This window comes from Oreochromis aureus, linkage group 16, assembly GCF_013358895.1.
Source record: "Oreochromis aureus strain Israel breed Guangdong linkage group 16, ZZ_aureus, whole genome shotgun sequence".
NCBI lineage: Eukaryota > Metazoa > Chordata > Actinopteri > Cichliformes > Cichlidae > Oreochromis > Oreochromis aureus.
In genome coordinates this window covers 32,096,918-32,123,256 of record NC_052957.1, presented here as the reverse complement: position 1 = coordinate 32,123,256, position 26,339 = coordinate 32,096,918, and the positions used below count along the sequence as shown (strand labels likewise).

The 26,339-nt window shown below is 42.3% G+C and overlaps 1 protein-coding gene across 1 annotated transcript in view; it reads left to right on the top strand.

The window, feature by feature from the left end:
* itgb5 (integrin, beta 5) overlaps positions 1-26,339 on the top strand; it is a 45,058-nt gene that overhangs the window by 14,940 nt on the left and 3,779 nt on the right. Inside the window, exons 8-10 of the mRNA XM_039599812.1 lie at positions 21,920-22,142; positions 23,266-23,366; positions 25,675-25,794. Coding sequence (XP_039455746.1) covers positions 21,920-22,142; positions 23,266-23,366; positions 25,675-25,794 — 444 coding nt within the window. The remainder of the gene's footprint in view (positions 1-21,919; positions 22,143-23,265; positions 23,367-25,674; positions 25,795-26,339) is intronic.

Sequence of the window (26,339 nt, the reverse complement as noted above, 5' to 3'; positions counted from 1 at the left end):
TATATCATTAAATAGAATAGGTTCCAGGCTTTTTCCAAGCCCTATTGAACTGTGTAGACAGAGATCACCCTCACTAACATCTGATGCTCATTCTGGCCGCAGGCCTGAAATATGACAGAAACTTCTGAGTTTGAAAAGAGGACCAGTTGTCCTCTGGTAGGTGTCCAAGGGGTAAAGAGTTAAATGTGGTATCCAGAAGCCAATGCACTGTGACATCATTTAGTTGCAATCGAATCTTAGCTAAGTATTCAGACTATATACGAGCGAGCTCTTGTCCTCTCATTGACCGTCCCAGCTGTAATCTGATGCCCAGAGAGAATCAAGGCTTGGTATGAAAATCCAGGTTTGGCTCAGGTTGTATCTGCCGTTGTGTTCCCAGAACACTCGGTCCAAGACTTTGAGTTCTGATGTGAGACCTCCTGGCTGAAGGGGACCCACTGGCTCATCCCCAAGCCAACGGCTGTTCCTGTGAAACCACAGAGAGCGCTTTGTGCCAGTGGGGCCGGCTTTGGCGCGATCCTGTTACACAATGCCTGCCTCTATTTGTCTACAGTCAGTAGAAACAGAAGTCTTTCGTTCAGTCAGTGGCGAGGCTGGACACGCTCAATACACAGATGCATAATGGCTGTTTGTTTGTACTGATCATCCATAAGCAGTCATTAAATGTTAACAGTCCACTACCTTCTGTCCCTCTCCTCCTCTCTCCTGCCTTTCTCCCTGTGTTAAACTGTAATGAGGTCCTAATGATTCTAAACAGGACACCTCCTCCATGCTTTCCTCCTTGTACTCCCCTGAATGTGTCAGTTAATTATTGTGGACCTTGTGTAAGACACAAGATTGACAATAATAATAACAATAATGATAATATAAAACCATTAGGTGACCGCTGGAATACTGCTAAGGTGTGCTTTGAGCCTCTCAGCTCTTGTTCCACCGAGATTCGTCAGAGAGAGCTAGCTGCTCATAAGTAGTCTGACACCTGGTAAAATCAGACTGATAACTCATTTTTTTCTGTGGATGCTCACATCAAAGTTTTTGACCATTTTGATTAATGAAGTAAGTGTATTTAAAAGTAATCTCTGTGAGTCTAAAGCTCAGGCTTCAGACTGCTTTAAATACTCAATTTCAGAACGTTTTGCCTCTGTGTGATGTCACTGACAAGTGGAAGGTCTTCAAGGTCTTCTTAGACACACAGCTCTGGTCGTGAGCACAGAAGACCAATCCACTTGCTGTACAAGCTTTGTTTGTAAGGGACAGCCATTCAGAAGACATCTGGCTCCAATGAAGGGTGAAGGGAGCTGAAACGGTTTGTTTCGGAGAAGGTTAATTTAATGGCTTCAGTGAGACCTGGTACAAGATTAAAAAAATATTTATTTGGAACAGTTATTCCTGCAAGTGAGGCTGCCTGAAAATTTGCATATTAGATCCACATCTGAGAGAGATGGAGCTATCAGCGAGTTAATCTGACATGTAGTTTGAAGAATGTGGTGATAGAGGTTTGGTTTCAGTAACTTGTGATGTTTATTAGATTATTGGAGCTGGCTGCTCTGCAGTGTGGAGGCTATAATCCTGACCGGTCTCTCTCATAGTCAGCCTGTGTTCTTGGTTACCACCAGTATTTAACTTCAGTCAAAGGCAACCAGTTTGTGTTTGTGGCGTCTTACTCACTATATTGCCGTAAAGTTTGTATCACTTACTATTGATTTTACAGTTGTGCTGTTGGGCAGTGTCAGCATGTGAATGTTGGGATTGAAATATTGACCAGATAAGTGTGTTAATGTTGCTGTCATTGCAGCTATGCTGATGAAGCCACTAACATCACATCAGTGGCTTCATCAGCAGGTTATAGTGGCAGCTCTCTATCACTCGACAGTGAGACGTCCCTGGGTAAGAGTCACACCCACAGAGCTGCTCCCACTTTAATATTATGATGGCTGATTCTCCAGAGACCCGCAGTCAGCACTGCCATGTTACTTTCTACTGTATGTTTCCTTGATCTTTATACAAAATAATCCAGTTCGTTAAAGAAGAAATGTGTCAAGCTGGATTACATCCTCTGCAAAATCAAAACTGCAGTAGTGCTGGACATGTGAGAGGTTTTGAGATGAGCCAAGTTTAAATCTGGACACGTTTACTCCAGGAAATGATAAAACATTGTTAACGATTTGTTTAGGAATGTAATAGGAAATGAGGCCTGGTGACCCAGTTTGGACACAATCAATGGTAATCATGCTCTGGACTTTATTTAACCACCATTTTTTTCCATTGAAACAAAGTTTTCAGTTAATACAAGTGGTTTGGTCACTCTTGGAAAGCTGCTGCTTATCCTCTCACAGCTGAACCCGAGGACACAGAATCAGGCTGCACTGTACATCCAGCTGGAGTTCACACCTGCTGGGCAGACCAGCTGTTTGGTTGAGCTGTAATTGTGTGTTGTGTGGGTGTGTATGTGCTGTGGTGGCACGAGGCAGTCAAAACCACTGGAACTGTGATATCATTATATGTCTTAGAGCGCCTGTGCTGCTCCGCCTCTGTTCCAAGGTAACAGTGATTCATGAAGACTTGGTCGTCCTCCTGCCCCTCTGACCCACATCTCCTCTGCCGACTCTGCAGCTGGTTTTAAATAATGATCTCAGCACTCAGCAGGCTGCAGGAGCCAGAAATAGCGTGGGTCTTTTTTCCAGACTTGGACAGGCCATCTTTTACCTCATAAATAAAAGTGTGCATACACACCATGTGTATTCACACGGAAGACTGTGTCTCCTTATGGAGTAAACGGAAACATGTGTGTTTATTCACTCTCGTGCAGAGCATTACTGGAACTGTGCTTGAATATAGAAAACAGTTCTCTTCAGCCTTAATTGGTCTATTTGTTTTGTCACAGAGCCGTTTGGTTAAAAACAAGAGATGGACTTTTCTTTGTGCTGCGCTGAAAACAGACCAGTTTGACACAATAGGAGTGCAAGTGTGATTCACATTGTTCCAGCTGCAGAAAATATATGTTGTAACTGTCGTGGAACACCTTACTAAAATATGCACAGTTGCCAACAATATTTGATACTAATTACATGTCGTTGTAATAAGAAAAGCCTTGTTGGATGCCAATGTCCCAGTTCAGCTGTGTCAAAGATACAGTTCTCAGATCCTCTTCATGATGTATTTTTCCTCTGACCAGTGATGGATCAGAGTAGCTCATCAAAACCAGTAGCTTGTCTCAAACACCATCTGTGGAGTAGAAGCATGCAGCTGTGGCTCTAAAACGAACTACTGGACTTATCTTCTGTCAGCTACAGTTGTGATCAGAAGTTTACATGCACTCATCATGGGCGTGGATATCACGGTAATTTTGGTCTTTTAATGATTTCTTTGAACTGTTCTTTTGTATGGATTGTACAGCACACATCGTTAATACCTGAGAAACCAAGAACTGGGTGCACATGAATTTATTTTGGATTTTCTCTAATCAGCACAGACTGATTTAGATTGACTGTAACGTGTTGGCCGTCTGTCATCATTCACAAATTAGATAGCAATTATTTGCAAAACTCCATCAATCTGTCTGAGAGTGATTACAGTCGGTCTGAGTCTGACAGCTATTGTTTTGAGAGCAGTGGCTTCCCATCAGATAACCTGAGCCATCGCCCTGTGATCAAAGTGTTGTTGAGGGTGTTTCATGCTCAGCCTCTGGGCAACTATTTGCAGTCAGTCTCCACCAGCCAAAGAAAAGTGAAAAAAATAAGCACAATCACTGGGGAAAGATGGACTTTTCCAAATTGCAGAGAGGTTAGTGTTTTTACTTTAATGTAACTGAGCTAATGGTGAAGTTGATGACCTGAGCTTTTCATTAGAAAATGCTCTGTTCTCTCTCGCTCGCTCTGTTTGTGCACGTGTTTCTGCTTAAATACAGAATAGAGAAAAGGAACACTAGAATTAAATATGCTAAATATTTAAAAAGAAGTTTAGTGAGACTTTTACAACGCCACCAAAATAATATATATATTATATGTATTACTTTCTATTCATTCATCATATTGTTTCTTCATAATGTAATGGATGATGAAGGCTTTTAAATAATGATTTTTTTAAAGTTTTTTTCATGGATAATAAGATGCATTCATTCATGTATTTAATTTCCACCATTAGAGTGGCTGTGTTTCACATTAATGTTTTATGTGTCAGTACTTGAACATGCTGCAATTAGTGTGCCTGGTGTTCATTAAAGCTGGGCCGGCAGCCATACCACCAGTTAAAGGGTCACAAGCAACACAAGACTCATCACTACAAAGAAATGATTAAAAGTAATGCTACTGTACATATTTCTGACACTTTGATGTCAGTTTGAGTGTTAGCGGAATGCTAGTATCCATTTGACTATTTGACTAGGGAGCTAGGGCTGGGCCAATGTTAGCAGCGATAAGAAAATGAAATATCGCGATAGAATATGGGTCACTGTAATGCCCGGTACAATGCATGGCAGCAACGGAGAATAAGATATCCATCCAAATCCATCCAATCCGCTTTATCGTCGCGCAGCAGAATATGACCTCCTCTCCCCAGCCACCTCCTCCAGCTCATCCGGGGAAACCAAGGCGTTCCCAGGCCAGCCGAGATATAATCTCCAGCGCAGTGCCCGGTGGGACATTGAACACCTTTTCAGGGGCATCCTTGTCAGATGCCCGAACCACAACTGGCTCCTTTCGATGTGGAGAAAAAGCATGAGCGGAGAACTTCTCAATCTCGGAGAATGAAGCTCAGAAGGGGAAAGCGGATAGTTGAGTGAAAAGGATGAACCAGAATTGGTTTATAAAATGGTGAAACTAAAGTGATGTGGAACTGGTTTGGTGTTTGTCCGTCAGATACACAACAAAGCACTTTTTAAATTTTTTTTTTTTTTTTTGTAGAACATGCAAGCGGGCCGTCGGCGTTATCGAGCCGTATTTGTCGCGAACAAGAAAGCTGGGCATACACTGTGAGACCCTTTTTTCCAGTCGCTGTCCTATTCAGCTTCAGCTCAAACTGCACGATTGACTCGCAGGGGTTAGAAGTTTGCAGGTCACGATGCAGGGTCTCACACTGAACAGAATCGGTGATAAAGGGCCCGATGCTCTGATGCGACTCTGAGTGCTCACACTGTGCCAGACCATACAAAATGAAGGTTATAACAGAAAATGTAGACTGGTCGCCGCCTCTTCCTCTCTCTGGTCCAGTGTCTTTCACTCACACATTGTTCCTCACGCCACCACCATCAACTTTGCTTTAGGCTGAATTGATCCCCTAATGAAAAACATTGATCAGGCAGCTGTACTGCCCCTGATTGAGCAGCAGTGTAGATCCAACTATTTTCAAGGAGGTCCTCAGTATTCCTTCCACCGCCTGACAATTTTTCTCAGTCGGCGCCAGCAGCGCACCGTTACTGTGGTCGTGATAAGTCTTTTTTGGCCTGCTTCATGCCACATCGAAAAGACTCAGATGAGCTTTCCAAAGTTCTACTGAAGATCTCGGATTGGGGCCTCATGTAGACGCTCCCAGCACACCCTCACCACGCCTCAGGTGCACCGGGTCTGTCCAGCTCTCCCCGGCCACCTGATCCAGTGTGAAGCGTCCTCCCGAGCCTCCATCGCTGGAGCGCTGTGTCCGGATCACACGCTGCACTGCTGTGCTACTCCGTCTTTTTCATCCTGGTGCCCGACATTTATATGTGTTCGTTATGGCCAAACTGTGATTTGCACAGAAGTGCAATAACAAAACACCACTCGGGTTCAGTGAGCGTTCCTGGCTGCAGGTCTCGCTGGTGACGTGAGCACCCTGATGAGTGGTAAGAAGGCTGGGTACTCTGAACTGCCACCGCACTCGGCCATAAGCGCAGCGACCCTGAGGCGCAGGGAACAAACCCTCTCATTGATGAGCCCGCCGCCTCTCACCAGGGGCAACTCCAGACTGAGACAGAGTCCAGCCCCTCTCAGGAGACTGGGGAGCTGGTCGCTCCTTCCCACCAGAGAGGTGTTAATCGCTTCGTTACCCCATGTATACATGTCTCCTCACGATGAACGGCCCGGCCACCAGACGCCGCCCTGGGCACCCTCCCGGGCCTGGCTCCAGGCGGGCCCCGTAACCCTATCCCGATGAAGGCCAAACTCGGGCCGATCAACAAGCCCCTGGGTCGCACGATAAGGTAGCGACTGAAAAATCGGCTCAAAATGGGCCAAAAATCGCACAGTGTAAGCCCAGCATAAGGTGCTCGTAAATCTGGGAGTAATCTGGGTCCTAAACTCCGATGCCTCTTCAGGTCCTAAAGTCAAACGAACACTGCAGCATCACTGAGAGTTAAAAACTGTTTAATTTCTTTCATCTTTAACCCAGGACCAATTTGCGACCAGGGAGCAAAGTTACACCTGGTAAAGCAGCAATGCTTAAATTTAACATCCAGGCATCCATGAAAACAGAACTTATTACATTTAACGGAGTTAGAAGTTAGCAGGAAGTTAGCGGTAGTTAGCTCGTTAGTTTACAGCTAGTTACCCAAAAGCATGATATAGCATGTTCTGACTGAGAGATTTCTGAGTAAAAAATTAAGTCCCAAAGTACTGCAGCTCTGCTGTCACTTCCAACATAAATGAAGACTGGGAAACTAAACAGCAGTGACGTTTGTAGGGTTACTGAAGTTGGGCTAGCTGGTATATAATGATGTGCTCCACGCGATCGCTAGTGACACAGCTATGTTAGCATAACATAAACACAGTGAAGCTTGAGGATGAACGCTAACTTTTTCCACTTGATAAAAGTTAACGTGAGGGTTCCTGATGGTTAGGGACAAATGCAATCGCATGGCAGGATGCTGTAAACGGACCAAACTTCAGTCAGGAGAACAACTGAGATAATCCATCCACAATACGAGGTTAGTCATTAATATACTGCAACAACATGGGAATAGAGCAGCTGTGATAGAATACAGCATTAATGAATCAATGGTACAGAAGTGGAGGAAGCAAGAAGAATGAGTTGAATAAAGTTTGATTTATCTGACTGCACCTTATGGTCCGAAAAAATACATATTTGACTTTTTATTTGGCACACTGCAGTTTAATGTTGCAAAGCACCTTTTTTAACTTCAGTGGATATTATACATGGTTATGCTCAGGATATGTCAGCCCATTTCTACTGGAAATGCCTTTTGGTTAAACTTTCAGCAAGGAATTTGCATTTGCACTGTTAAATTTTTATATAGCTTTAATGCACATAAAAAACAGCTGCTTGTTTAAGTGAAAATAAATGGATGGGGTTTTTTGTGCTAGTAAAGTTGTGGAGTTGTATTTTGTCTCGCAGAAATTATATCGTCAGTTATATCGTTATCGCAAATTTTCAAATATATATCGTGATATATATTTTTGGCCATATCGCCCTGCTCTACTAGGAGCAACATTTTTATCATGCGGTGAATTTATGCCAACATTTGAGTGAATTCACTGTGATCTGTTCTGTGTCTGACTGATCAAAGCTACATACCTTGCACCTGGGCACCTGCTCTCATTTCACACACTCTGAGGTAAAACAAACACCGGACGACTCCTCCCTCTTCTTTGAGACTTGACTGAACTTGACCGCTGCAGACAAAGACCTCAGATTTCTGCTCTGAACTACTACAACACAGATGCACAGGATCACACACTGATCCTGTAGCTGTGTTCTTCCAGTGTGCTTTTAAAGGACTCTGACTTATAGATTCTTTAACCAAATGTTGATATCCAAAGTGTGTGCTCTGTATGCAATAACTAAAAGGTCAAAAAGCATTTTTTGTAGTGCAGTTTTCAGATTTATATGTTCTTCACGTGTTAAATACGAGTCCAAAAAAACCGATAAACCAGAGTAAAAGTCACTAGCAAAAATTTGCTTACATATGAGAAGCACCGGATCTGTGTTATTTTTCATTTGAGTGATCATGTGGGAAAATAACACACAAACACAGAGGAAGATTTTCCAGCTGTGTTTGGGGCTCACTCTGAAGTCTAGCAGGGGTAAAGCTAGCTCAGCCTCTTGGGTGGTTTGTCAGTCAGAGGTCACTCAGAGGTCACTGCTTCAGCCCCTGGATTAATATCCTTAAGCTAAACAGCTGAGTGTGGGATGAATACAAGAAATGAGCTTGGTTGTTGCTGGGTGCATGCTGTGCCATCCACACCAGGGCTCGCAAAATTTCAAAATCCCTGGTAGCCCTTCGGGCAGGCACTCTTCAGTTTTTGGTAGCCCAAAATAAATTTAACTAGCCCGAAAAAAAAACATGAGAACAATTTTTTGATGGATGTTTTGTTTCCTTTACAGTAATATACATTAAAGTATAATATTGTAAAGGAAACAAAACATCCATCAAAAAAATTTGTTAAAATACAAATTACAACAATTGTATAAAAATTACAGTCATCAACTCAAATATTTGGAACTGTGTAGAACATGAATCGGTCTGTGTCAGATCCTGAATCTGAAATTTCCACTGAAATCATGGGTAAGAGGCAAGTGGAACCAAGATCTAGGCCATTTGCTTTTTGAAGTTTGCAAGTACGGCTACATTTTGCCAGTGGTAGTTCACTCTTTGCAACATAGTACACTGTTCTAAACAGCTTTTTCAGGACTTCTTGTTGTGCTTGGTTTATTTTTAGTATGTTTTTGCAACTGCTGTTTGTTCTGGGAAAGATACTGCAGACTGAGCAACAATGCATTTCTCATGGATTCTGATGGGGTCTTTCTTAAAATTACTGGTCCCAGTAACAAAGGCGCTTGTCGACTCAGATATCGAGGGAAACTCACGACACACCCAGCAGAACATTATGGTATTTACGTTGTCATATTCCAGCCACAGAAATTCTTTTGTCCATGAAACCAAAAAAGCTACGCTTTCTTTTTGCCTCATAGTCTGATTTGTCATAAGTTTTCCGTTTTGTGGTCGGCTTTTCTTTGGCTGCCCCTTCTTCACCCTGACCTGTCTTATTTGGCTCAGCAGAGCTAAAATACCGGCGTAAATCCTGCTGTTTTTACACACGCATTTACATAACGGTCAGCGATTCTCTGCGCAATCAACCTCTATCACATGTTTAAGTTTGCTGCGGGAAATTTCACTTGTCAGGTTTGAATAGTAAGCTAATGAGTGATAAGACGATGCTAGAGGAATTGGTGCGCAATTAATCTGTCACTCACCAATCAGTGCTGCCGCTCACTATACACAGTTCGCACGATCGCAAAGTGAAAGTGAAAGCCAAAAAGAAGAAGAAGCGCAAATTCAAACTCGATTTCACATATTGACAGAGGCTCGTCGATGCCAATGACATAATTACCCAGCTACATTTGAGAAAGAATGGAACAGCATTGACATATATTTTTCCTTCCTATGATAGCCCGACGGGCAGGGCTGAGTTAGATTTTGGTAGCCCGACTGGAAAAATCGCTAGCCCCGGGACGCCGGGCTAGCGATTTTGCGAGCCCTGCACACAGTGCTGGGCGGAGGAGAAAATGAACACAGAGCAGCTTCTGAATCCAGATTTGTGTCCGGCAGATTTCAGTAACTGGAGCCTTCTGATTATTCTGTGCTGCTAGAGAGAAGGTGATCTGCGGCTAATATGTATTCTCACACATGACAAATGGCTGGAGGCAGTGCCAGAGTATGCCATGCAAGTGAAAGTAAATAAAAACAGAATGCAATGATTCTACAAAAAATGCATTCACGAGTTGTGGAACAATTTCAAAATAATGTTCCTCAATATAAAAATACAACTCTGAATATCTCATCACCAACAGTACATGAGATTTCAAGATTCAGAGATTTTGGAGAGAGGACAGAGCTCAATCTTCCCTCCGGACCCTCATATGTGTGAAATCGGCCGTAATTCTGTCATGGAAGTGCACAGACTCCAGAACACCACGTGCTTATCTTCAAATCCAGCTTAAAGTTCTACCGTGCAAAGATCAGAGGAATTCACATTTTGAAATAGTTTTTGAAGAGCCTGGGTGCTCTTGTTTTTAAATGCTCCACAGTGGCAAACATGACATGTTGCTACCATCAAATTTAAAATGAGCTTATGGGTTTTTTTGGTTTGTTTTTGTTTTTTAAATAATACATTTTCTCATGCATAACGGTCCAACTTTTAAAGTTCATGTATTAGAATCACATTTTTTAGCTGTGTGTGATAACAGACATATAGACCTTTTCTCATGACCTTCCTACACTGGAACCACATATACATGACTGATAATAAGTAAAAGAAGAAGTCAGTCTGTCTTTTCTTTTCTGGAATTGCCAAAGTTTTCATCATGTAACATGAGAGATACAGACATCTGCGATAGGCCAGTATCGAAATATGATATTGATGTCTGTCCCTGTCTATGTTGTGTCTTAGTGTGAGTAATGCTGATTGATGCCGAGTCATCCTATGACTTGCAGTCTGAGGAGAATAAAAGTAAAGACTGTTTTCATGGTTGATAATGATTGTTGTCCGTCATCTGTGTGCTGTTATTCACATAATAATCCCAGGTACCTGTAATTGCTGCGTGCTCTGTCAGTTTTAGCGAGCTCTGCAACAGACTGGATGTCTTACGTTACCTTTATTCTTCTTTTACTGGAACTCTTAAAACAGCCTCACGAAAGAGGAAGTTTGGTCTCTTAAGGTTTTTACTCCCCCACATCTCATAGAGACCAAATACTTTGTTTATTCCTGTTGATGAACTTTGCTTAGCTCAGCATACATGAGAGAGCTTGTCTTGGCCTGCACATTTTAATAGCGGACATACTTTAGCTGTTTGACCCACTCACACACACCCTCACACACTCACACAAAGATACGCTAGCAACATTGTTTAAACTGCCTTTTAAATGAAGGGCATATTGACTTGAAAATGGATCCCATACTGAAGTAAAGATGTATCAGATGGTTGAATCTGAGAGAGAATAACGGTGCTCTGTCAGTAGTGTGGCCTGTGACACCTGTAAAGCTCATTTTGCTGACTTTGACGTGTGCTTATTCTGTTGTGTTTCTAGGAGATGGATGGAAGTGTTGATACCAATCTCTGGTGTGAGTAGTGCTGTAGGCAGTGTCTGCAGCTGTAACATTTCCTGGCAGAAAACATACGAGTGACTGCCTGGAGTGTGCTGTATTGTATGTTGTCACAGTGATTGTGTCAAGCCAGCACAGTCCTTATATCCTTATTCCGTATGCACACCAAGTGTTCCTTGAATTCAATTTTATTTATATAGCAACAGTTCTGAATAACGCTCACCCTATAATATTAGAAAGAGTGGCACAAACCCTTGTGAGGAAGCACCTAGTGAAAGTGTGAAGGAAAAACCCAGGCAGCCACAACCAGTTGGAGGTGAGGGGAAATTGAAGAGACCAGAGAGAGACGGGGGGAAAAACAGGGATGGATAGTCAGACTGTCAGTTGGTCGGTCCGTGCGTTGGTCTGCCACGGGAAGACGCCTGTTCTCTCAGGATAGTTTCACTTCTCCCACCTGCTCCTGTGTTTTGCTGCTACAGTTGCACTGCACAAGACTGAGGTTGTCACTGTTTAGGCTTAAAAATCGTCAAGTACTCTTGAGTTAAACAATTCTTTCATGTCACTGAATATGACTTAAATTCATGGAACCCACTGACAGTATCTGCCTTTAATATTTGTTGGTCTCTGGAAGTATTTCGTTCCTCCTGCTCCACATTTCCACATATAGACAGAAGTAACTTGGTGTGTTTGATCTTTTCCTCTTATCTTGTGAGAACAGTGCGTCTCCCAGATCCTAGCCCCGACGGAGGATTAAAAAATGCCACTGATGGTGTTTAAACCTTGACAGCAGCGATAAGTGGTAACATGTTTTCATTTCTGCTCACTGAGGTCACAAACTGAAGCCTCGTTGGCACTTTTGCTGCTCACCGAGTCCCTGCTGTCACTCCAGACGTTTCGCAGGACCCTCTTAGAGGGTTTGTCTGCTGGTGATACTTTACAGTTTTCCTTACTGTCATGAAATCATCACTACTGGTATTTTGTATCTGGCAGGGCGACATTTGCTGACGTGTAATTGAAGTGGCTTGGTTTCAATGAACCATAAATGGGGAGAAATGTCTACCAGGGCCATCCTCTAAACAATAACCGTGTTCTTGTAAGCCCGTTTTAGAGTACAGTCAAAGAACCCTTGGGAATATTCCTTTCAGCACATTGAAACCTTGAACTTCCAACACGAGCAGCTTCTGTTTAAAATAAGACACATTCCGAGGCCAGTCTGAGCCTGTGACTAAACAGTAATCTTACCCTACAGCCTACTGTGTCATTAAGATGAATGGTTTAGAGAGATATTGTTCTCCTGTCAGAGCACTCATTTAAAGTGGTACACTCATATTTTGAGGTTCCTTCCCAGGGTCAGGGAGGTGCTGCCTTGCTGTGATGGATTTGTCTCGTCTCTGAAATGAGTGCACAGAGCACTCTGTCATTTGCTTCTTCAAATGATGTCAAACAAAAGAAGTGCCACCACAGGCATTATGTAAGATAGTTATCAACTTAAATGTTGTTATGCATAGATTGTATTTCTTTTAGTACTTTGTATTCAGTATAAGCTGAAAAAAATGACCCAAAACTACTTTTGTGGGTCCTCTGGTTTTAGAATAAATAATACTTTAGATCAAACGTGGAAGACAGGACTACACCCTGACTGATATTTGGTCATTCAAAATCCTACATATCCAGTTTATTTTATTTTATTTTCGTGTGTGTTTGTTGTTTTCGAGTGGCATCCAGTCTGCCAACTATACAGTGCCATTCTGGTATCGAGCTTTGGGGATCCTGAGTGAGGAGCACTGGAAGTCCTGTGCAGAGCAGCCGTGAATAGCTGCCAGGGTTTCCACCTGAGAATGAGTGGCTGAGTCATGATTGGAGAAATTACTCATCATCACCCATCAGATCTAACTGTGGGCTCGTGGGTGCTTTGAAGGTCATTTGGGAAGATGGGAAAACCTAATGCTGGAATTTGACTGATGTTTTTGAAGGAAAGTACGTGCATGAGTCACCTTTTTTTTTTTTTTTTTTTTTTCTCAAAAATGACGAACAGGTATGTCAAACATTAACCTTCTCCTCTCCAGCATGCAGTTTTTAAAACTCTTCTGTTCCATCCCCCGCAGTATCCTAAAACACTGCACTGAACTCAGTGGTGAGCGCAGTCCATGCTGACACTGGGAACTGGGCCCAAATTGCCCTCCATTGACTGGTTGTGGCAGCTTTACCTGGTGGAGTTGTTGCTGGGATATGAATGAGTTTTGTTTTTACAAAGATTTCTTAATAGCTCTTGTCTCCTTTGGCTTTCTGTGTTTGTCTTTTTTGGACAGCATCTCACCTCACAACAATAAGCGCTCTGCTGGTACATATGCTCTTTAGCAGCATGCTTCTTCTGTTTTTGTTGTTTAATAAAAAGAAGCATCTACGTGTGTATTTAAAGTCAAGAAATAGTGCCAGACAGGCTGTTTTTTGACATCCTGTACTGTGCAGATTTATTGCACATGAATAGATAACAGCTTTGAAAAGATGTTTCAAACTGTGGATTTTTTGGTTCTATCATTACTTTCATTCATATTTTTGTATCAACTTTATTTAGAAAATTTGAACTCAACTATGCCAATTATGCACTGCAGGATATCCCACAGGAAATGGAGCCTCTCCAGATACAGGCTTTTTACCTCCACTTAGCTTTGCACCACAAACATTTCAGATATTTGGTGAAGCTTTGCATAAGACCACAATATAGGTTCAGGCTGCAACTGGAGACGTCAGAGGTTGCCGGCTTCGTTTTCCTTCCAAACATCACAGCCTCTGAGACACAGGCTCCTCTTTGACCACCGCTGCAGGAAGTCACTGTTTCTCTCTCTGCAGTGGGAAGCAGAGGGAGCGTTTCAGTCTTCCTCCACTCCTGCTGTAGGCTGCCACACCATATCGCACATTCACTGCATTCCTGCTGAGGGTTACCGAGTTCAGTTTGTTGACCTCTTGAGCTTTGTATTCCTCCAGACCAGATAAAGAATCTTGGCTCGATGTAAAGCTGATGGTTTCCGCTTGATGGGGCAGCTAATTGCTGCTTGATGTTGCTGCTGCTGTCATAAACTGTTTGGTTTCATCTTCAGAGCTTATAGCATCATTTGAAGGCTTTCATTTTGAGCCAAATGTTCAAAGTGTCAGAGTATTGAGTAATTCCAGCTCACAGATCTAGAAATAATGCCCAGCTGTTCAAAAACAACTGGAACTACAACTGCAACCATCTCATGAGTTGTACATCTGTGTCCAGTCCATCTTTTTCTCTCTCTCCTATTTTCCACCCACAAAACACGCAGAGGGAGGGAGAGGCTGATGTGTCAAATCCTTCTTTGTGCGCTCTGGTTTGCACAGACATGCACAACAGTCCTCCAGATGCCCAAACAATTCACTCTGTGGACTTTTTATTTGTCTGTGATGCTTTTATTGAGAAACATTAGTTGAGCTCCCGTTTAAAGCCCAAAGCTCCTGTTGTCTGTACAATATGATGGAACAAATATCCTTCTAAAAACACCCCAGAAGTTCATTTCCGTTTATATAATCTCCAAATATTTGTTTAAGCTCGTTTACAATGTGATGTGTCTCTCTCACTGCAAAAATAATATGGACAGGCCCTCACAGGCTACATGCAATGTAAGGATCTATTCTTGATCCCATAATGCCTATAAAAACCACCAGTCTGACAGAAGGGACAGGCTGTAATTCATCTTTTAGTGGGCTGATGATTCACTTGTGGTGGCTGCCAGCTACTAAGCATACAGGAACTACAGTAATCTCAGATTATTTGGTTTTTCTTTTTCAGTCTTTGTAATCCTTCCAAAGATATTCCCCTGATGTTTATACTGTATACTATATGCTCCAGTGTTATGAGAATATATAATGCAGCATATTGTGGTGTGAGATGATCGTATACTCCTGTGTTGGGGGATTTCTAAAGAATAATTATAGGTGCACTTTTTTCTTACCTAATATTTTTACTTGGAGCTGTAATAGCATTTTTGTATAAATTCGAGTGAATCTTAGGCCATGCTACATTAGCTTATGTCTCTGCACCACTCTGCAAGTATATCTCTACAATACTAGATGGCATCGTTATTACCATCCGATGCGGATCTGTTCACAGACCTCAAACACTTGGCATGTACACAGAAGATGAACTCAAGTTGTTGGTTTGGCTTTGGTGAGGTTGAAGCAAAAGGCCAGCAGGAAGTGACTCACCCAGTTGTATAGAAATCGGCCCTTGATTTCTGAGCTCAGTGAACACTTTTCTGATGAGTTTAAATGGTAAATGGACTGATTCTTATACAGCGCTTTTCTACTCTCCCGGAGTACTCATAGCGCTGTATACAACATGCCACATTCACCCTACTGATCGGAGGGTTGGTGGTTCAATCCTGGCTCCTCCAGTCTGCATGCCAAGTATCCTTGGGCAAGATACTAACCCCAAGTTGCTCTTCGATGCATCCATCAGAGTGTGAATGTGTGTGAATGTCATTAGAAAAGCATTCAGTTTAGAGTCAGTGCTTGTGAGAATGGGTGTGATTGGTGACCTGCTCTACCCCCTGAGCTACAGTTTATAGTCTCAATCACCAGTTTCAAGTCTTACAGAATAGAACACAAATCAACACATTACTTTTTTTTAAATGGCTGTGGATCAGGAGTGCGTCCTATACTAATCCAAAGCCTGACAATGAAGCCTGAGTTGCTCCCAATGCATTCATCAGAGAGTGAATGTTCGTTACTTGTGTTAGTGTGTGTGAATGATGCTTGAAGTATAAAGCAACTTTATACTTGCTTTATACTTTTCTACTCTGCTTGAGCATTCGATAAAAGCACTATAAAAAGACAGTACATTGATAAATTGTAGTTAGCTTACAGTTTCCAGGATGGCAGCAGCCACCATGCTCAGCCTGGCTGCTGGTTTAGCTCACCAGTGACCCATATGCTTTAAGGCTATTGCAGAGGCCCAGGTGCCAATCTGCTCCTTCCCCAGCTTTCCTGTCAGTTCACAAAAAGAGGAAAAAGCTCAGATCCTTAGTGAAGGCATATTACAAACCACTGGTTAGAGCCGGACCTCAGAAATGTTGAAAAGCAGATGTTTTTGCTGAATTTACTGCAGCCGTTGACTGCAAAGATGGGTAAAATTGTGAAAATAAAGATGTATTTGACGGCCTGGGATGGTGGTGACGAAACAGAAAGCAGCCTGATGTCAGAAATGAAAAGTCCTGGATGTCTCCAGAACAACTCCTTCCTCTTCCTCATTTTATCTCATCTTGGCTGCTGTTCCAGGCTGACAGAATGTCTCGAGAAACGTCATGGAAAAGTTGCAAGCTAAAGGGGAAGGTCACAGCTCTGAAGGATCTGAACACTTTCCATGTTCCCTCCTCCGCTACAGCTGTGTTTATTGTGAGTGCTGCTTAATCTCACAGCAGAGAAGAAGAAGTGAAACAGCTTACCAGCTAAATCACAAGACGGAAATACAGGATAAAGAGCATGTGCACTTGCTCCAAACATCTGGTTTAAGGCATATGGTGACGGTTAGCTGTTGTAGACCCGTGAAGTGTTGATCGCTGGTATTTTTTTTTGTCAGCACACCAGTTCATTACACAATTGGTGCAGTGGTCCAAAGGCTGTCAGCATCTAGGAGAGGAAGCGGTACCTAACATATGACGAAACAAAGACATCTTTAACTTGGAGTTTGATCAATTTTAAGCGTGCTCATCTAAACTGCTTTTATACTGTTGGATGAGGAAGTTGGGGTCTGTTATACAGGAAACTTGTACTGCTAGAAGAGGATCGCTGCTGTTGGCATGAAGCCATGAAGATTAGAAGACGTTAGCTGTTGTCCGTATTTCACCTCTGTTTTTGTAGTTATAAGAGTTCACCATTTACACATTCTGAAGGCTTGCAGTGGTATTGTCATTCATCAGGAGTCCTGATTTGGGACGCCTGGTTAATGAACGGTTATTGATCACTCTGATTTCAAATTTGTTTTTGCCTGCAACTCGATGCCCTGTAGTCTGACCATTCTTCCATTTTTTTCTGCTTCCTCCCGCATTGCTTCATGGTGGCATGTCCAGATACCATTCTACACCAGGGAATCTTCCTGGCTTTCTGTGCTCAAACCTTTAAAAAGGAAAGCACCAGGGAAGCGTTTTAATAAGATGCCCAAACAGATTCAAATGGCTTCTTTCATTGCAAAAGAGCAGCTGATCTGATTTAGACTGAACTTTTCACCTATTCTATGATGGTGCACTCGGGCTAAACCTAAACTGAATTTCTTTGCTTTCAGTTCCTTCTTTCTCTTCATTCTCATCAAGGTGTGAATATTTACTCCAACAGCCAACAGCTCTCTCATTTTTTTAATTGTCTCAATATAAAAGCAAATAGAACAAATGCTGTCAGATGATCTTTCCACTCTCTGTGTTTATATACACCATATTGCATTTAGCCAGAGTTCAAAAATAATGATTATCTTCCTCAGTGGGTCTTTTGTCCGGTCTCTCTGTCCTGTCCTTGTGCCTGTTTCTGTTGGAGGTTTCTTCCTGTTAAAAGGAAGAGTTTTTTTTCTTCCCACTGTCACCAAGTGCTTGCTCATTGGACGGTGTCTAATTGTAGAGGTGTGTCTTTACAATATAAAGCATCTTGAGGCGACTGTTGGTGCTATATAAATTAAAACTGAATTGGCAGTAGTAGAGAATAACAGCTCATGGGTTTTTTTTTTTTTTTTTTTTAAAGTTGAGCATGAACATCTAGCATGAATTTGTCTTGTACATAGTTGATCTTCTTCTTTTCTTTATTTATTTAAAGAAAAAAAATGCATCCATGCAGTGTGATGCAGAAAACAAGATTTGTATACAACAGGAAATTCCAAAAGCTCAGTCATAAGTGCTGGGAAAGAGCACACACATGAATATTTCACATAAATATTGTGAGTAGAGGAGTTTTTGCACACAACAGATCTATTAGCAGCTCGCCACGACATGTTGAATTAGAACACAGCTACACTTCTTTTATCCTCCCCTGCTGTCAGGGAGAGATCCCAGTCCGTGCCCTCTGAATGCCCACAAAGCAGCGCAGTCATCTAAGGACACGTTCCCAGTGTTGGTACTGTGAGTCAGCCACATGCCACTCATCGTGCCTCCAGTGACTGAGGGATGGGAGTGGTGCTCTAGACAGATTTCATTTGACTGGTCTCAGGTTTGTTTTTTTTTTTTCTTAAGAGAAAAAAAAAGTGCACAGTTCTGCAGCATGCACTGAATAATTAGGAAGTGTTTAGACAAGAATAGGGAGAATTTACTGCATGTCTGTGATTCCAGACAGTATGTTGCACAACCCTGACCACTTGCTTGATGATTAGAAAAAATGTTTCCTCTTGGTTTTGAGAAGTCTCTGTGACCTCTTTCAGGATCTGGCCCCAATCAGAGGCTCAGTTTTTCCTCCTAGTAGTGTCTGATGTTGACTGGCAGTAAACTGTGATTGTCTTTCTTGACTGCCAGGAGAGCCCCTTTGACAGAAGTAGCAACCACTCCTAAACAGTGATTTCATTTGTTAGTGACCCAGTTATTTCTTAGTCTCCACAAATAACTGTCTTCAGTGTTTTTTCCATTTTAACGGCTTTGAAATGGGACTGGAAAAGTCAAGTATTTAATGTAGCAGCCTACTCCAACACAGCTATCATAGTATAAAAGGTGGGCACAGTTTCTGGGTTGGAAAAGTGAAGCTAACGCAGATGTTTTGTTTTTTTTATGGCCACCTGGGGGCGACAGGTGTGGTTCCAAAGGGACTCCTGGTCCTATAGAATTCTGGGAAAACAGCCGTCAGCCCTGACCTCTGTAAACAGTTTTCTGATGAGTTTATGACCTCATTGACTTATTTTGGGTCATAGTGAAATTTGGCCATTCTAAGTGTGAGAAAATAGGATTAACCTGGGTACGCTCAATTACTAACAACTTGCAATTGACAGGCCATTGGTTAATGGGCATGTGGTCTCACTCGTTGCTTTTGAAAACACCAGGCGCCAATCAGACATTAAAAACATTACCATTCATCTTGGGACTTCATAACACGATTGACTAAATAGTTGACATCATAGTTAAATTGTTGAGATTAATCTATTTCCATTACTGATTAAACTCATCAGTATTTTCTTCATTAATTATATGATCATATATCATAGTCCAACATAACTGCATATTGCTTGTTTTAGCCAATCAGCTAGTGCAAACGTTTGTTTTTGTGTCTGTGGAGATTTTAGATTACAATGCACCAACTATGCATTAACCTCAACAGGCAAATTTAAGTCCGAGTAGATGGTCATGATGTCTCCAGCTGTCTGTCCATGTCCGCAAAACAAAAACAATCTAAATAAATAAAAACTTTAGGTTTGCTTGGATTACATGTACATACACAAACCCTTCTTTCAGTCATAAAACTGAATGAGAGTATTGCATCAGGAAGGGCAACTGGTACAAAATCTGGGCCAAATCAAAAGTGGCTTTTGGATCTTTATAGGTCTGATCTTTCTTCCTGTCAAGGTCAGCGCTTTGAGTACTCAGAGTACAAACGTGCTACATAAGAACAAGTCCTTTTCTCTTGATAAAGTCTGTATTGGAATAGTTTGCCTACAGTATGTCCTTCCTCTCTGTTCCTTATCAGTCTCTGAGAGCAGATTAATGAATATGGTCTTTGTGGAGGGTCTTGGAACAGCGGGTGTGAAATCAGCTTGTCAGTAAGGCTTCTTTGATTGCAGCTGCTGTCGTCCTTATATCAAAGTCTTCTTGTCTCTGACTGCTCTCTCTTTACCGCAGGCTGTTCTTAGACAACCAAAACAAATCAGAGTTATAGCAAGAGCTAGCGCCCCCTGTTGGACCCATTCCAGTGTCAATAAGTCAGTGAGTGCAGTACAAACAGGGCAGTTTGCTCAGTGCTGGTAGGAGAAGAGCATGATCAACACTGCAATACTCCAGATGTTTCAGCTTCCCACTGTTGCAAAGGAGAAGCAAAACCTCCTCTATGAACTGTCAGCTAGACTCTGTATACGTGGCTTCATCTCATGTCACACGTGAAGTTTAGCCAGCAGGCTACTGGTGTAGTTTTTGTTCTTCTAGCTAAGTCTGAGTCCTTCAGTTCTTAGACTTAGCCAGTAATCCACTCTTCAATGATATTCAAGTTTGCAAACAAAAGCATCCCAATATATTTCCAAAGCCATGAAATGAATCACATACAACTCCAATTTTTGGGTTGTTAATTATAGGGTTCTGTGTGCAGGAAGCCTTTTACCCCTCAGCTCTAAGAGGCCGATGGGGTGTTGTCATCACCCTGCTGGGCGTTCAGGTGGCATGGACGCCCAAAATTGAATGTGACGTAGGCGTTTGAAACTGAGAGCATCTGCTAAAAATCTCTGATAAGTTTGAATCTCAGCGTCTTTGACCTCAAAGTCAGAGGTCAAGTTTTTATGGAAAATCTTGTGAAATTGATAACTCAAGAAGGAAGTCACCACATTTTAGTTCAAACCCCAGAAAATCCTGTAATTACAAAAACTTCAGACCGATACAGCATATGATTCTGAAATGAAAACTCATTTGCATCTACTGGAAAGGCTGAGGGGTAGTACTGGCAGCCTCCTATATTTTTGGCATTGTGGATATATGATCTCACTTCCTTTTTTTTTTTTTTTTTTTTTTTTAAACTTTGCCGCTAAATTCATTTGGGTGTGACAGGCAAACACATTCAGCAGTAAAAAAAAGATAAGATAAGATAACCTTTATTAGTCCCACACATGGGAAATTTGTTTTGTTACAGCAGAAAGTGGACAGTGCAAAGTTATATAGCAAAAATTAGAGAACACTGGAATACAATAAGAATACGATACTGTACACAACTATACAGAATAGAATAGAATAGAATAAATAAAATACTATACACAATAGGATAAAAATAGAATACAAATGCTATATACAACTGAGTAAAAATACAACTATGCCAGAAAGGAGTATTGCACTTAGTCTTATTGCACATGTGTGGATGTGTGTGTTTGATCAGTTGAAGTCTTTGTTGTGGAGTCTGACAGCAGTGGGGAGGAAAGACCTGCAAAATCTCTCCGTCCCACACCGTGGGTGCCGCAGCCACTGAAGGAGCTGCTCAGTGCTGTCAGAGTCTCATGCATGGGGTGGGAGATGTTGTCCAACAGGGATGACAGCTTAGCCACCATTCTCCTGTCACTCACCACCTCCACTGGGTCCAGAGGGCATCCTAGAACAGAGCTGGCCCTTCTGATCAGCCTGTTCAGTCTCTTCCTGTCCCCAGCAGAGATGCTGCCGCCCCAGCAGACCACACCATAGAAGATGGCTGAGGCCACCACAGAGTCATAGAAGGTCTTCAGGAGTGGGCCCTCCACTCCAAACGACCTGAGTCTCCGCAGCACTCAGCAGGCTGAGTTAAAACAAAAACAAAGAAGAAAAGGACTACACTCAGCATCAGCTGTGGAAGCTGTTACTTTTTTTTTTTTTTTTTTTAAGACTCTACTAGAGTAACTTTGCATGACAGTTATCTATCACACATTGGGACCTGGAGCAGTCCTTCAATTTATTCACTTTCTTAAACAAGCTGTGGCAGCTCCTCCCCCTTTAAGCCCACTCTCCCTTTTTGTCATCTTTAATCTGATTGGCTGCTGCAGTAGGCCACTTCCGGTTGTTTGTTTTTATTTCACCATACTGCATGTAACAATTGATAAACAGATTTACCACTGCTGTTGTCACATGATGCGTTGCACAGTTGTTTGTGTGTGAAATCAAATAAACACATAGCATACAGTATCTGAGCTGCCTCGCTGTAACATCGTTTCTCTGCTGACTTGCTGTGTGCTTCTCTCTCGGCAGGTCATGGTGAGTGTCACTGTGGAGAGTGTAAATGCCACGCCGGTTACATTGGCGACAACTGTAACTGCTCGACGGAGACATCGGGCTGCATTTCAGATGACGGGCAGATGTGCAGCGGGCGAGGCAGCTGCGTGTGCGGCCGCTGTCAGTGCACTGAGCCTGGAGCCTTTGGAGAAACCTGCGAAAAATGCCCCACTTGCCCCGATGCCTGCGGCACAAAGAGGTAAGTACCATGCTGTGGTTTACACCTGTGATGGAGACACAGTCCGAGACGGAGCTTGATCTGCATGTTTGGGATGCTAATATCAGCTGATAGGTGAGAAATAAGGTGGAAAATTGAAACCTTCAGTATGGCCTTCAGGCTCTCTGCAACTGTAAGCTCCAGGAAAAGGTCAAAGTAGTCTAAAACCAAGACCTCACATACCTCTCTAACTTGAAGACTGATCAGAAAACTCTTCCCATGCCGTGTCTTCAAAGCTAACTCTCGTGTCATTTGTGACCTGAAGACATGAAACCATTTGTCTGCTGTTTGAACTCGGATCACTCCGTGTAGCAGCTCGAGCTTTTGAGAGGATGGAACTACCGTTTCCTCTCAACGGGCTTCCTGTGAGAGATAAAGTTTAGTTGAAAAACTGATGTTCTTTTTATTGTGCAAAAGAACAAGTGCTGGTCAGAACTGATTTAAAAACAGGATTTTTGCTTCCACAGTGGAATTGTATAAAGTTAAAGGAGAGACAGGCATCACTGTGCATTTGCTGTGCCAGAGAATTTCTGAGACTTCTATAACTGGACAATCAGTGGTCCGATCCCTGCTTCTTTCAGCCTGTGTGTCGAAGGATCTTCTGACATGATACACAAGAACAAGTTTTGCCCAATGCATCCACTGGAGCATGCTGGGCATAATGCTTAAAGACGTATAAGAACAGTGTTGTATCGATCTCTGTGTGAATGGGTGTCTTGTAGTAAGAAAGCGCTTTGAGCTCTCAGAGTAGAAAACCATTTTTTTTTTAAGAACCAAATCAAGTTTAAAAGCAGCTTGATGCATCTGTGAAAGGTTCCTGTAACCTGCACCAACAATGGTTCATGCACTCATCGGTTTCTTTGTTCTGTGTGCTGCACGGTTCACTTGCTGTTTAGTCGCAGTTCGTAGCAGAGACAGTTCCAGTCTTTTAGCAGAGCACAGTGGGGCACTTTCGACAGCTGATGTAGCAGAGCAAAAATAACAAACTGAAGCACAGTAACAATGTCATATGATTGGCTTTTGGGTTAAGTGATCTCTGCCTCCTGAATGTAGATGTAAAAATGTATGCATATGTTTTGCGTGTCTTTGTCCTCCTCTGATTCAGGGAGTGCATCGAGTGCCGGCTTTTCAATTCTGGAAGGCTTGCGGACAATGAGACTTGCCAGCGACAGTGCAAGGATCACATCATCACTGTGGAGACTCTCAGTGAGTAAACACAAACACACACACACACACACACACACACACACACACACACACACACGCTAACACATAGACCAGCTTGCTGGCAGATAAAAGTATTCACATCTGTAGCATCTGCAAAAGTTTCATTTTTCACATTCCACATACCGTTTATTGTTGTTACTGTGGGACTAAAGTAATCGTCTGACTCCCACCAATGAGGCACTATTAACACCTGATGTAATAAAGTACATTCAGATGCTCAACAGCCTGAATGCACGCACAAGGACTTTTCCATTCCAGGAAAAACCATATTTTAAATATCAATACATAGAAGAACAGCTCGAAGTGATCTTCTACCCTTAAGCTTTCATGAGAAGCAGGATTCATACATCAGACCCAAACAACTGAAGCAGCAGAGCTGGAAGTGGTCTAACTGATTAGCTGAAAGTGAATTAATTAGATTCTATATAAAAGATGGCTATTTGAAAAAAAAGTTATAGGAAAATTCATGTTTGTATTTTGGCATCACCTCCTTTGCCCTTTTGGCAACAGAACTGACCATTTTAGCAAGCTTTGTTAAAGAAATGGGGGGACTGGACTGTTTGATTGGACCTGCAGTATTTTATTTCAGCCAGGAGTGCATTCGGCATTGACAGATGAAGTATAGTACATGTCTAGTCCTAACAGGTGTTTATGGGATGGTCTAAAGGTACGTTTTTAGTTCCAGGTACTTTGGATGGACATGTGACATGTATTTAGACTTGTGCTGTGAATCTCTGACTCTATGAAATAACCTGTAAAAGTAGCCAACTTTGTTACCAGCATTCATGCTTGTGCTAGTGTTTCATGTGTGGTGCAGCCACAATAAGAAACAAATAAACTGTTTGGTTCCCACTCTTTGTTGTTTGGGTTTGACTTTTTTCATTTTCAGAGACAGACACATTTGTCCTTCAAGTTTTGTCTTTGTACATCCCCTCAGGTGCATTCTGATAGTTTCAGCAATCTCCCTCGAGGAATTTGCCGACCACTGGGAATTCTTTTATCGAGGCTGTGATTGTTCTTCCTTTGCTAGGACGATAGCTGTTATTTTCTCACTGATAAATTTAAAAACTGCAAAGAAAAAGTAACCGGAAAGGTTCTCACTTTCTACTGCTGTGTGGATGCAATGTGTAGTTACATTTCCAGGAAGGTGCACGTCAGCTTACATCATATTATGTGGCAGGGTTTTGGAGCTTTCTGGTTCCAGTAGCTTGACACAGAAGTATAAATCCCCTGTTCGCATCTACAGGTGGTACAGCCTCTGAGTTTCTTTTCTAGTATGGCTGTTGCCTCTGTTCAACTCTCTGTGGGTGTTTGGGGCTTTGCTGCTTGCACCCCTTCTTTTTTCACACCTCTGTGATTGCTAATGAAAGTATACCCAGTGCTCAGCGGTCAGGCTTGGCCTCATGTTTATGTTATTATGTGGAAGATGGCGGTCTGGACCTGTCGCAGCTCCACACAGCAGGCAGCTACACCATTTCATCTACAACCCTTCATTTGCCGACCCCGTCCTTCTCTACAGGGAGAATCCACCCGCTAAACAAACCAAACCTGCAGCACACTGCCTGTCTCATGGATCATTGTAAAAAGCCGGGGGACGCCATCCAAAATGTTTGGCAGTGCATCTTTTTTTTTTTCCCTCACACTGGTGCTGAACAATCGGGAGAAATTTGAAATTTATTAAGTGGCACTGTGACACTGCATGGCCTGAGTCTGTGTTTAGCCATAGAGACTATTATATTAGCATTCCATATTGGCCCAGCATGGCCCTGGCCCAGGTCTGATGTGTTTCATAGCATTCCCTACTAGTTCAGCCATCTGACTGCCCTTAATGGTCTCCACATGTACATTCCAGATACTTTGTGCATGAACTAGAGGAGCTGGGGCTGATGGGAGGGGTGGACCAGGATGGAGTGACCTCATCCTCCCTTGTGAGGTTTTGAATCTGGTCAGATAATGATGATTGAATGCAAACAATGCCAAACAGAATGTCAGCATTTCAGTCAAGGCTGTCTTTTTTGTTGTTGTTGTTTTTTTTAAATTGTGACTTCACAGCAGAGACATTTGACCAATGTGTTAAACATTTATAAGTGGTTCCGTTTGCCGCTGAGCGTGAGATTCCTCTTGGATGTCTTTTGTTCCAGTATCTGAAGCCAAACCTTAATAGTTATTTATAATATGAAAGTCTTGCTTTGTAGAACAGCAGTAGAAAGTGAGAAACTTACATTTATTGAGAAATGTGCCTGTTTTTTCTCCCCCCCACCTCCCACCCTCTCTCTGTCATGCATAGAAACCGACGAGCCCGGCGCTGTGCTTTGTTTGTACAAGACAGACGACGATTGTGTCATGAAGTTCACATATTCTGAGCACGCCAGCGGACAATCTATACTCTCAGCTCTTAAAGAGCCAGGTCAGTGCTGCAAACAACAACACATTAAGTTGTCTTTTTTTGTTTTTTGTTTGTTTTTTTGTAGCAGGACTTGTTGGTAAATTTGACAGCTGGTAATTATCAGGTGATTGTAGGAATCAGCTGCTTGATTTTCACCACAGTCTTTAAAGATTCTGGGATCATTGCTCCCAACCTTACCTCACGTTATTCCCCCTCAGTGGTTACAGACAATGAACCTGTCACTACAAAGCAGACTTAAGAGTGTAGTACTGAGTGACTGTCATTCTATAGAAACTAAGCGTGTCCACAGTCAGGGGTGTCGAATTTATTATTTTTGGTCCAATTTGTTTTTACATAATCCACACCTGTAAAATGGACATAAGAACCTCTTAAAAAAACAACTAGAAATTTTCAGGCTGTACAGGTGGATTAAAACTGTTGTATTCATTACAAATATTTGTCAGTGTGAAGGCTGTGACGCTGCTGATTTTGATCTGCACAGCAATACTGTTACTCAAAATAAAAGACTGAGTGCAGAAAACATTGACTTCTTCTAAGAAGTGACA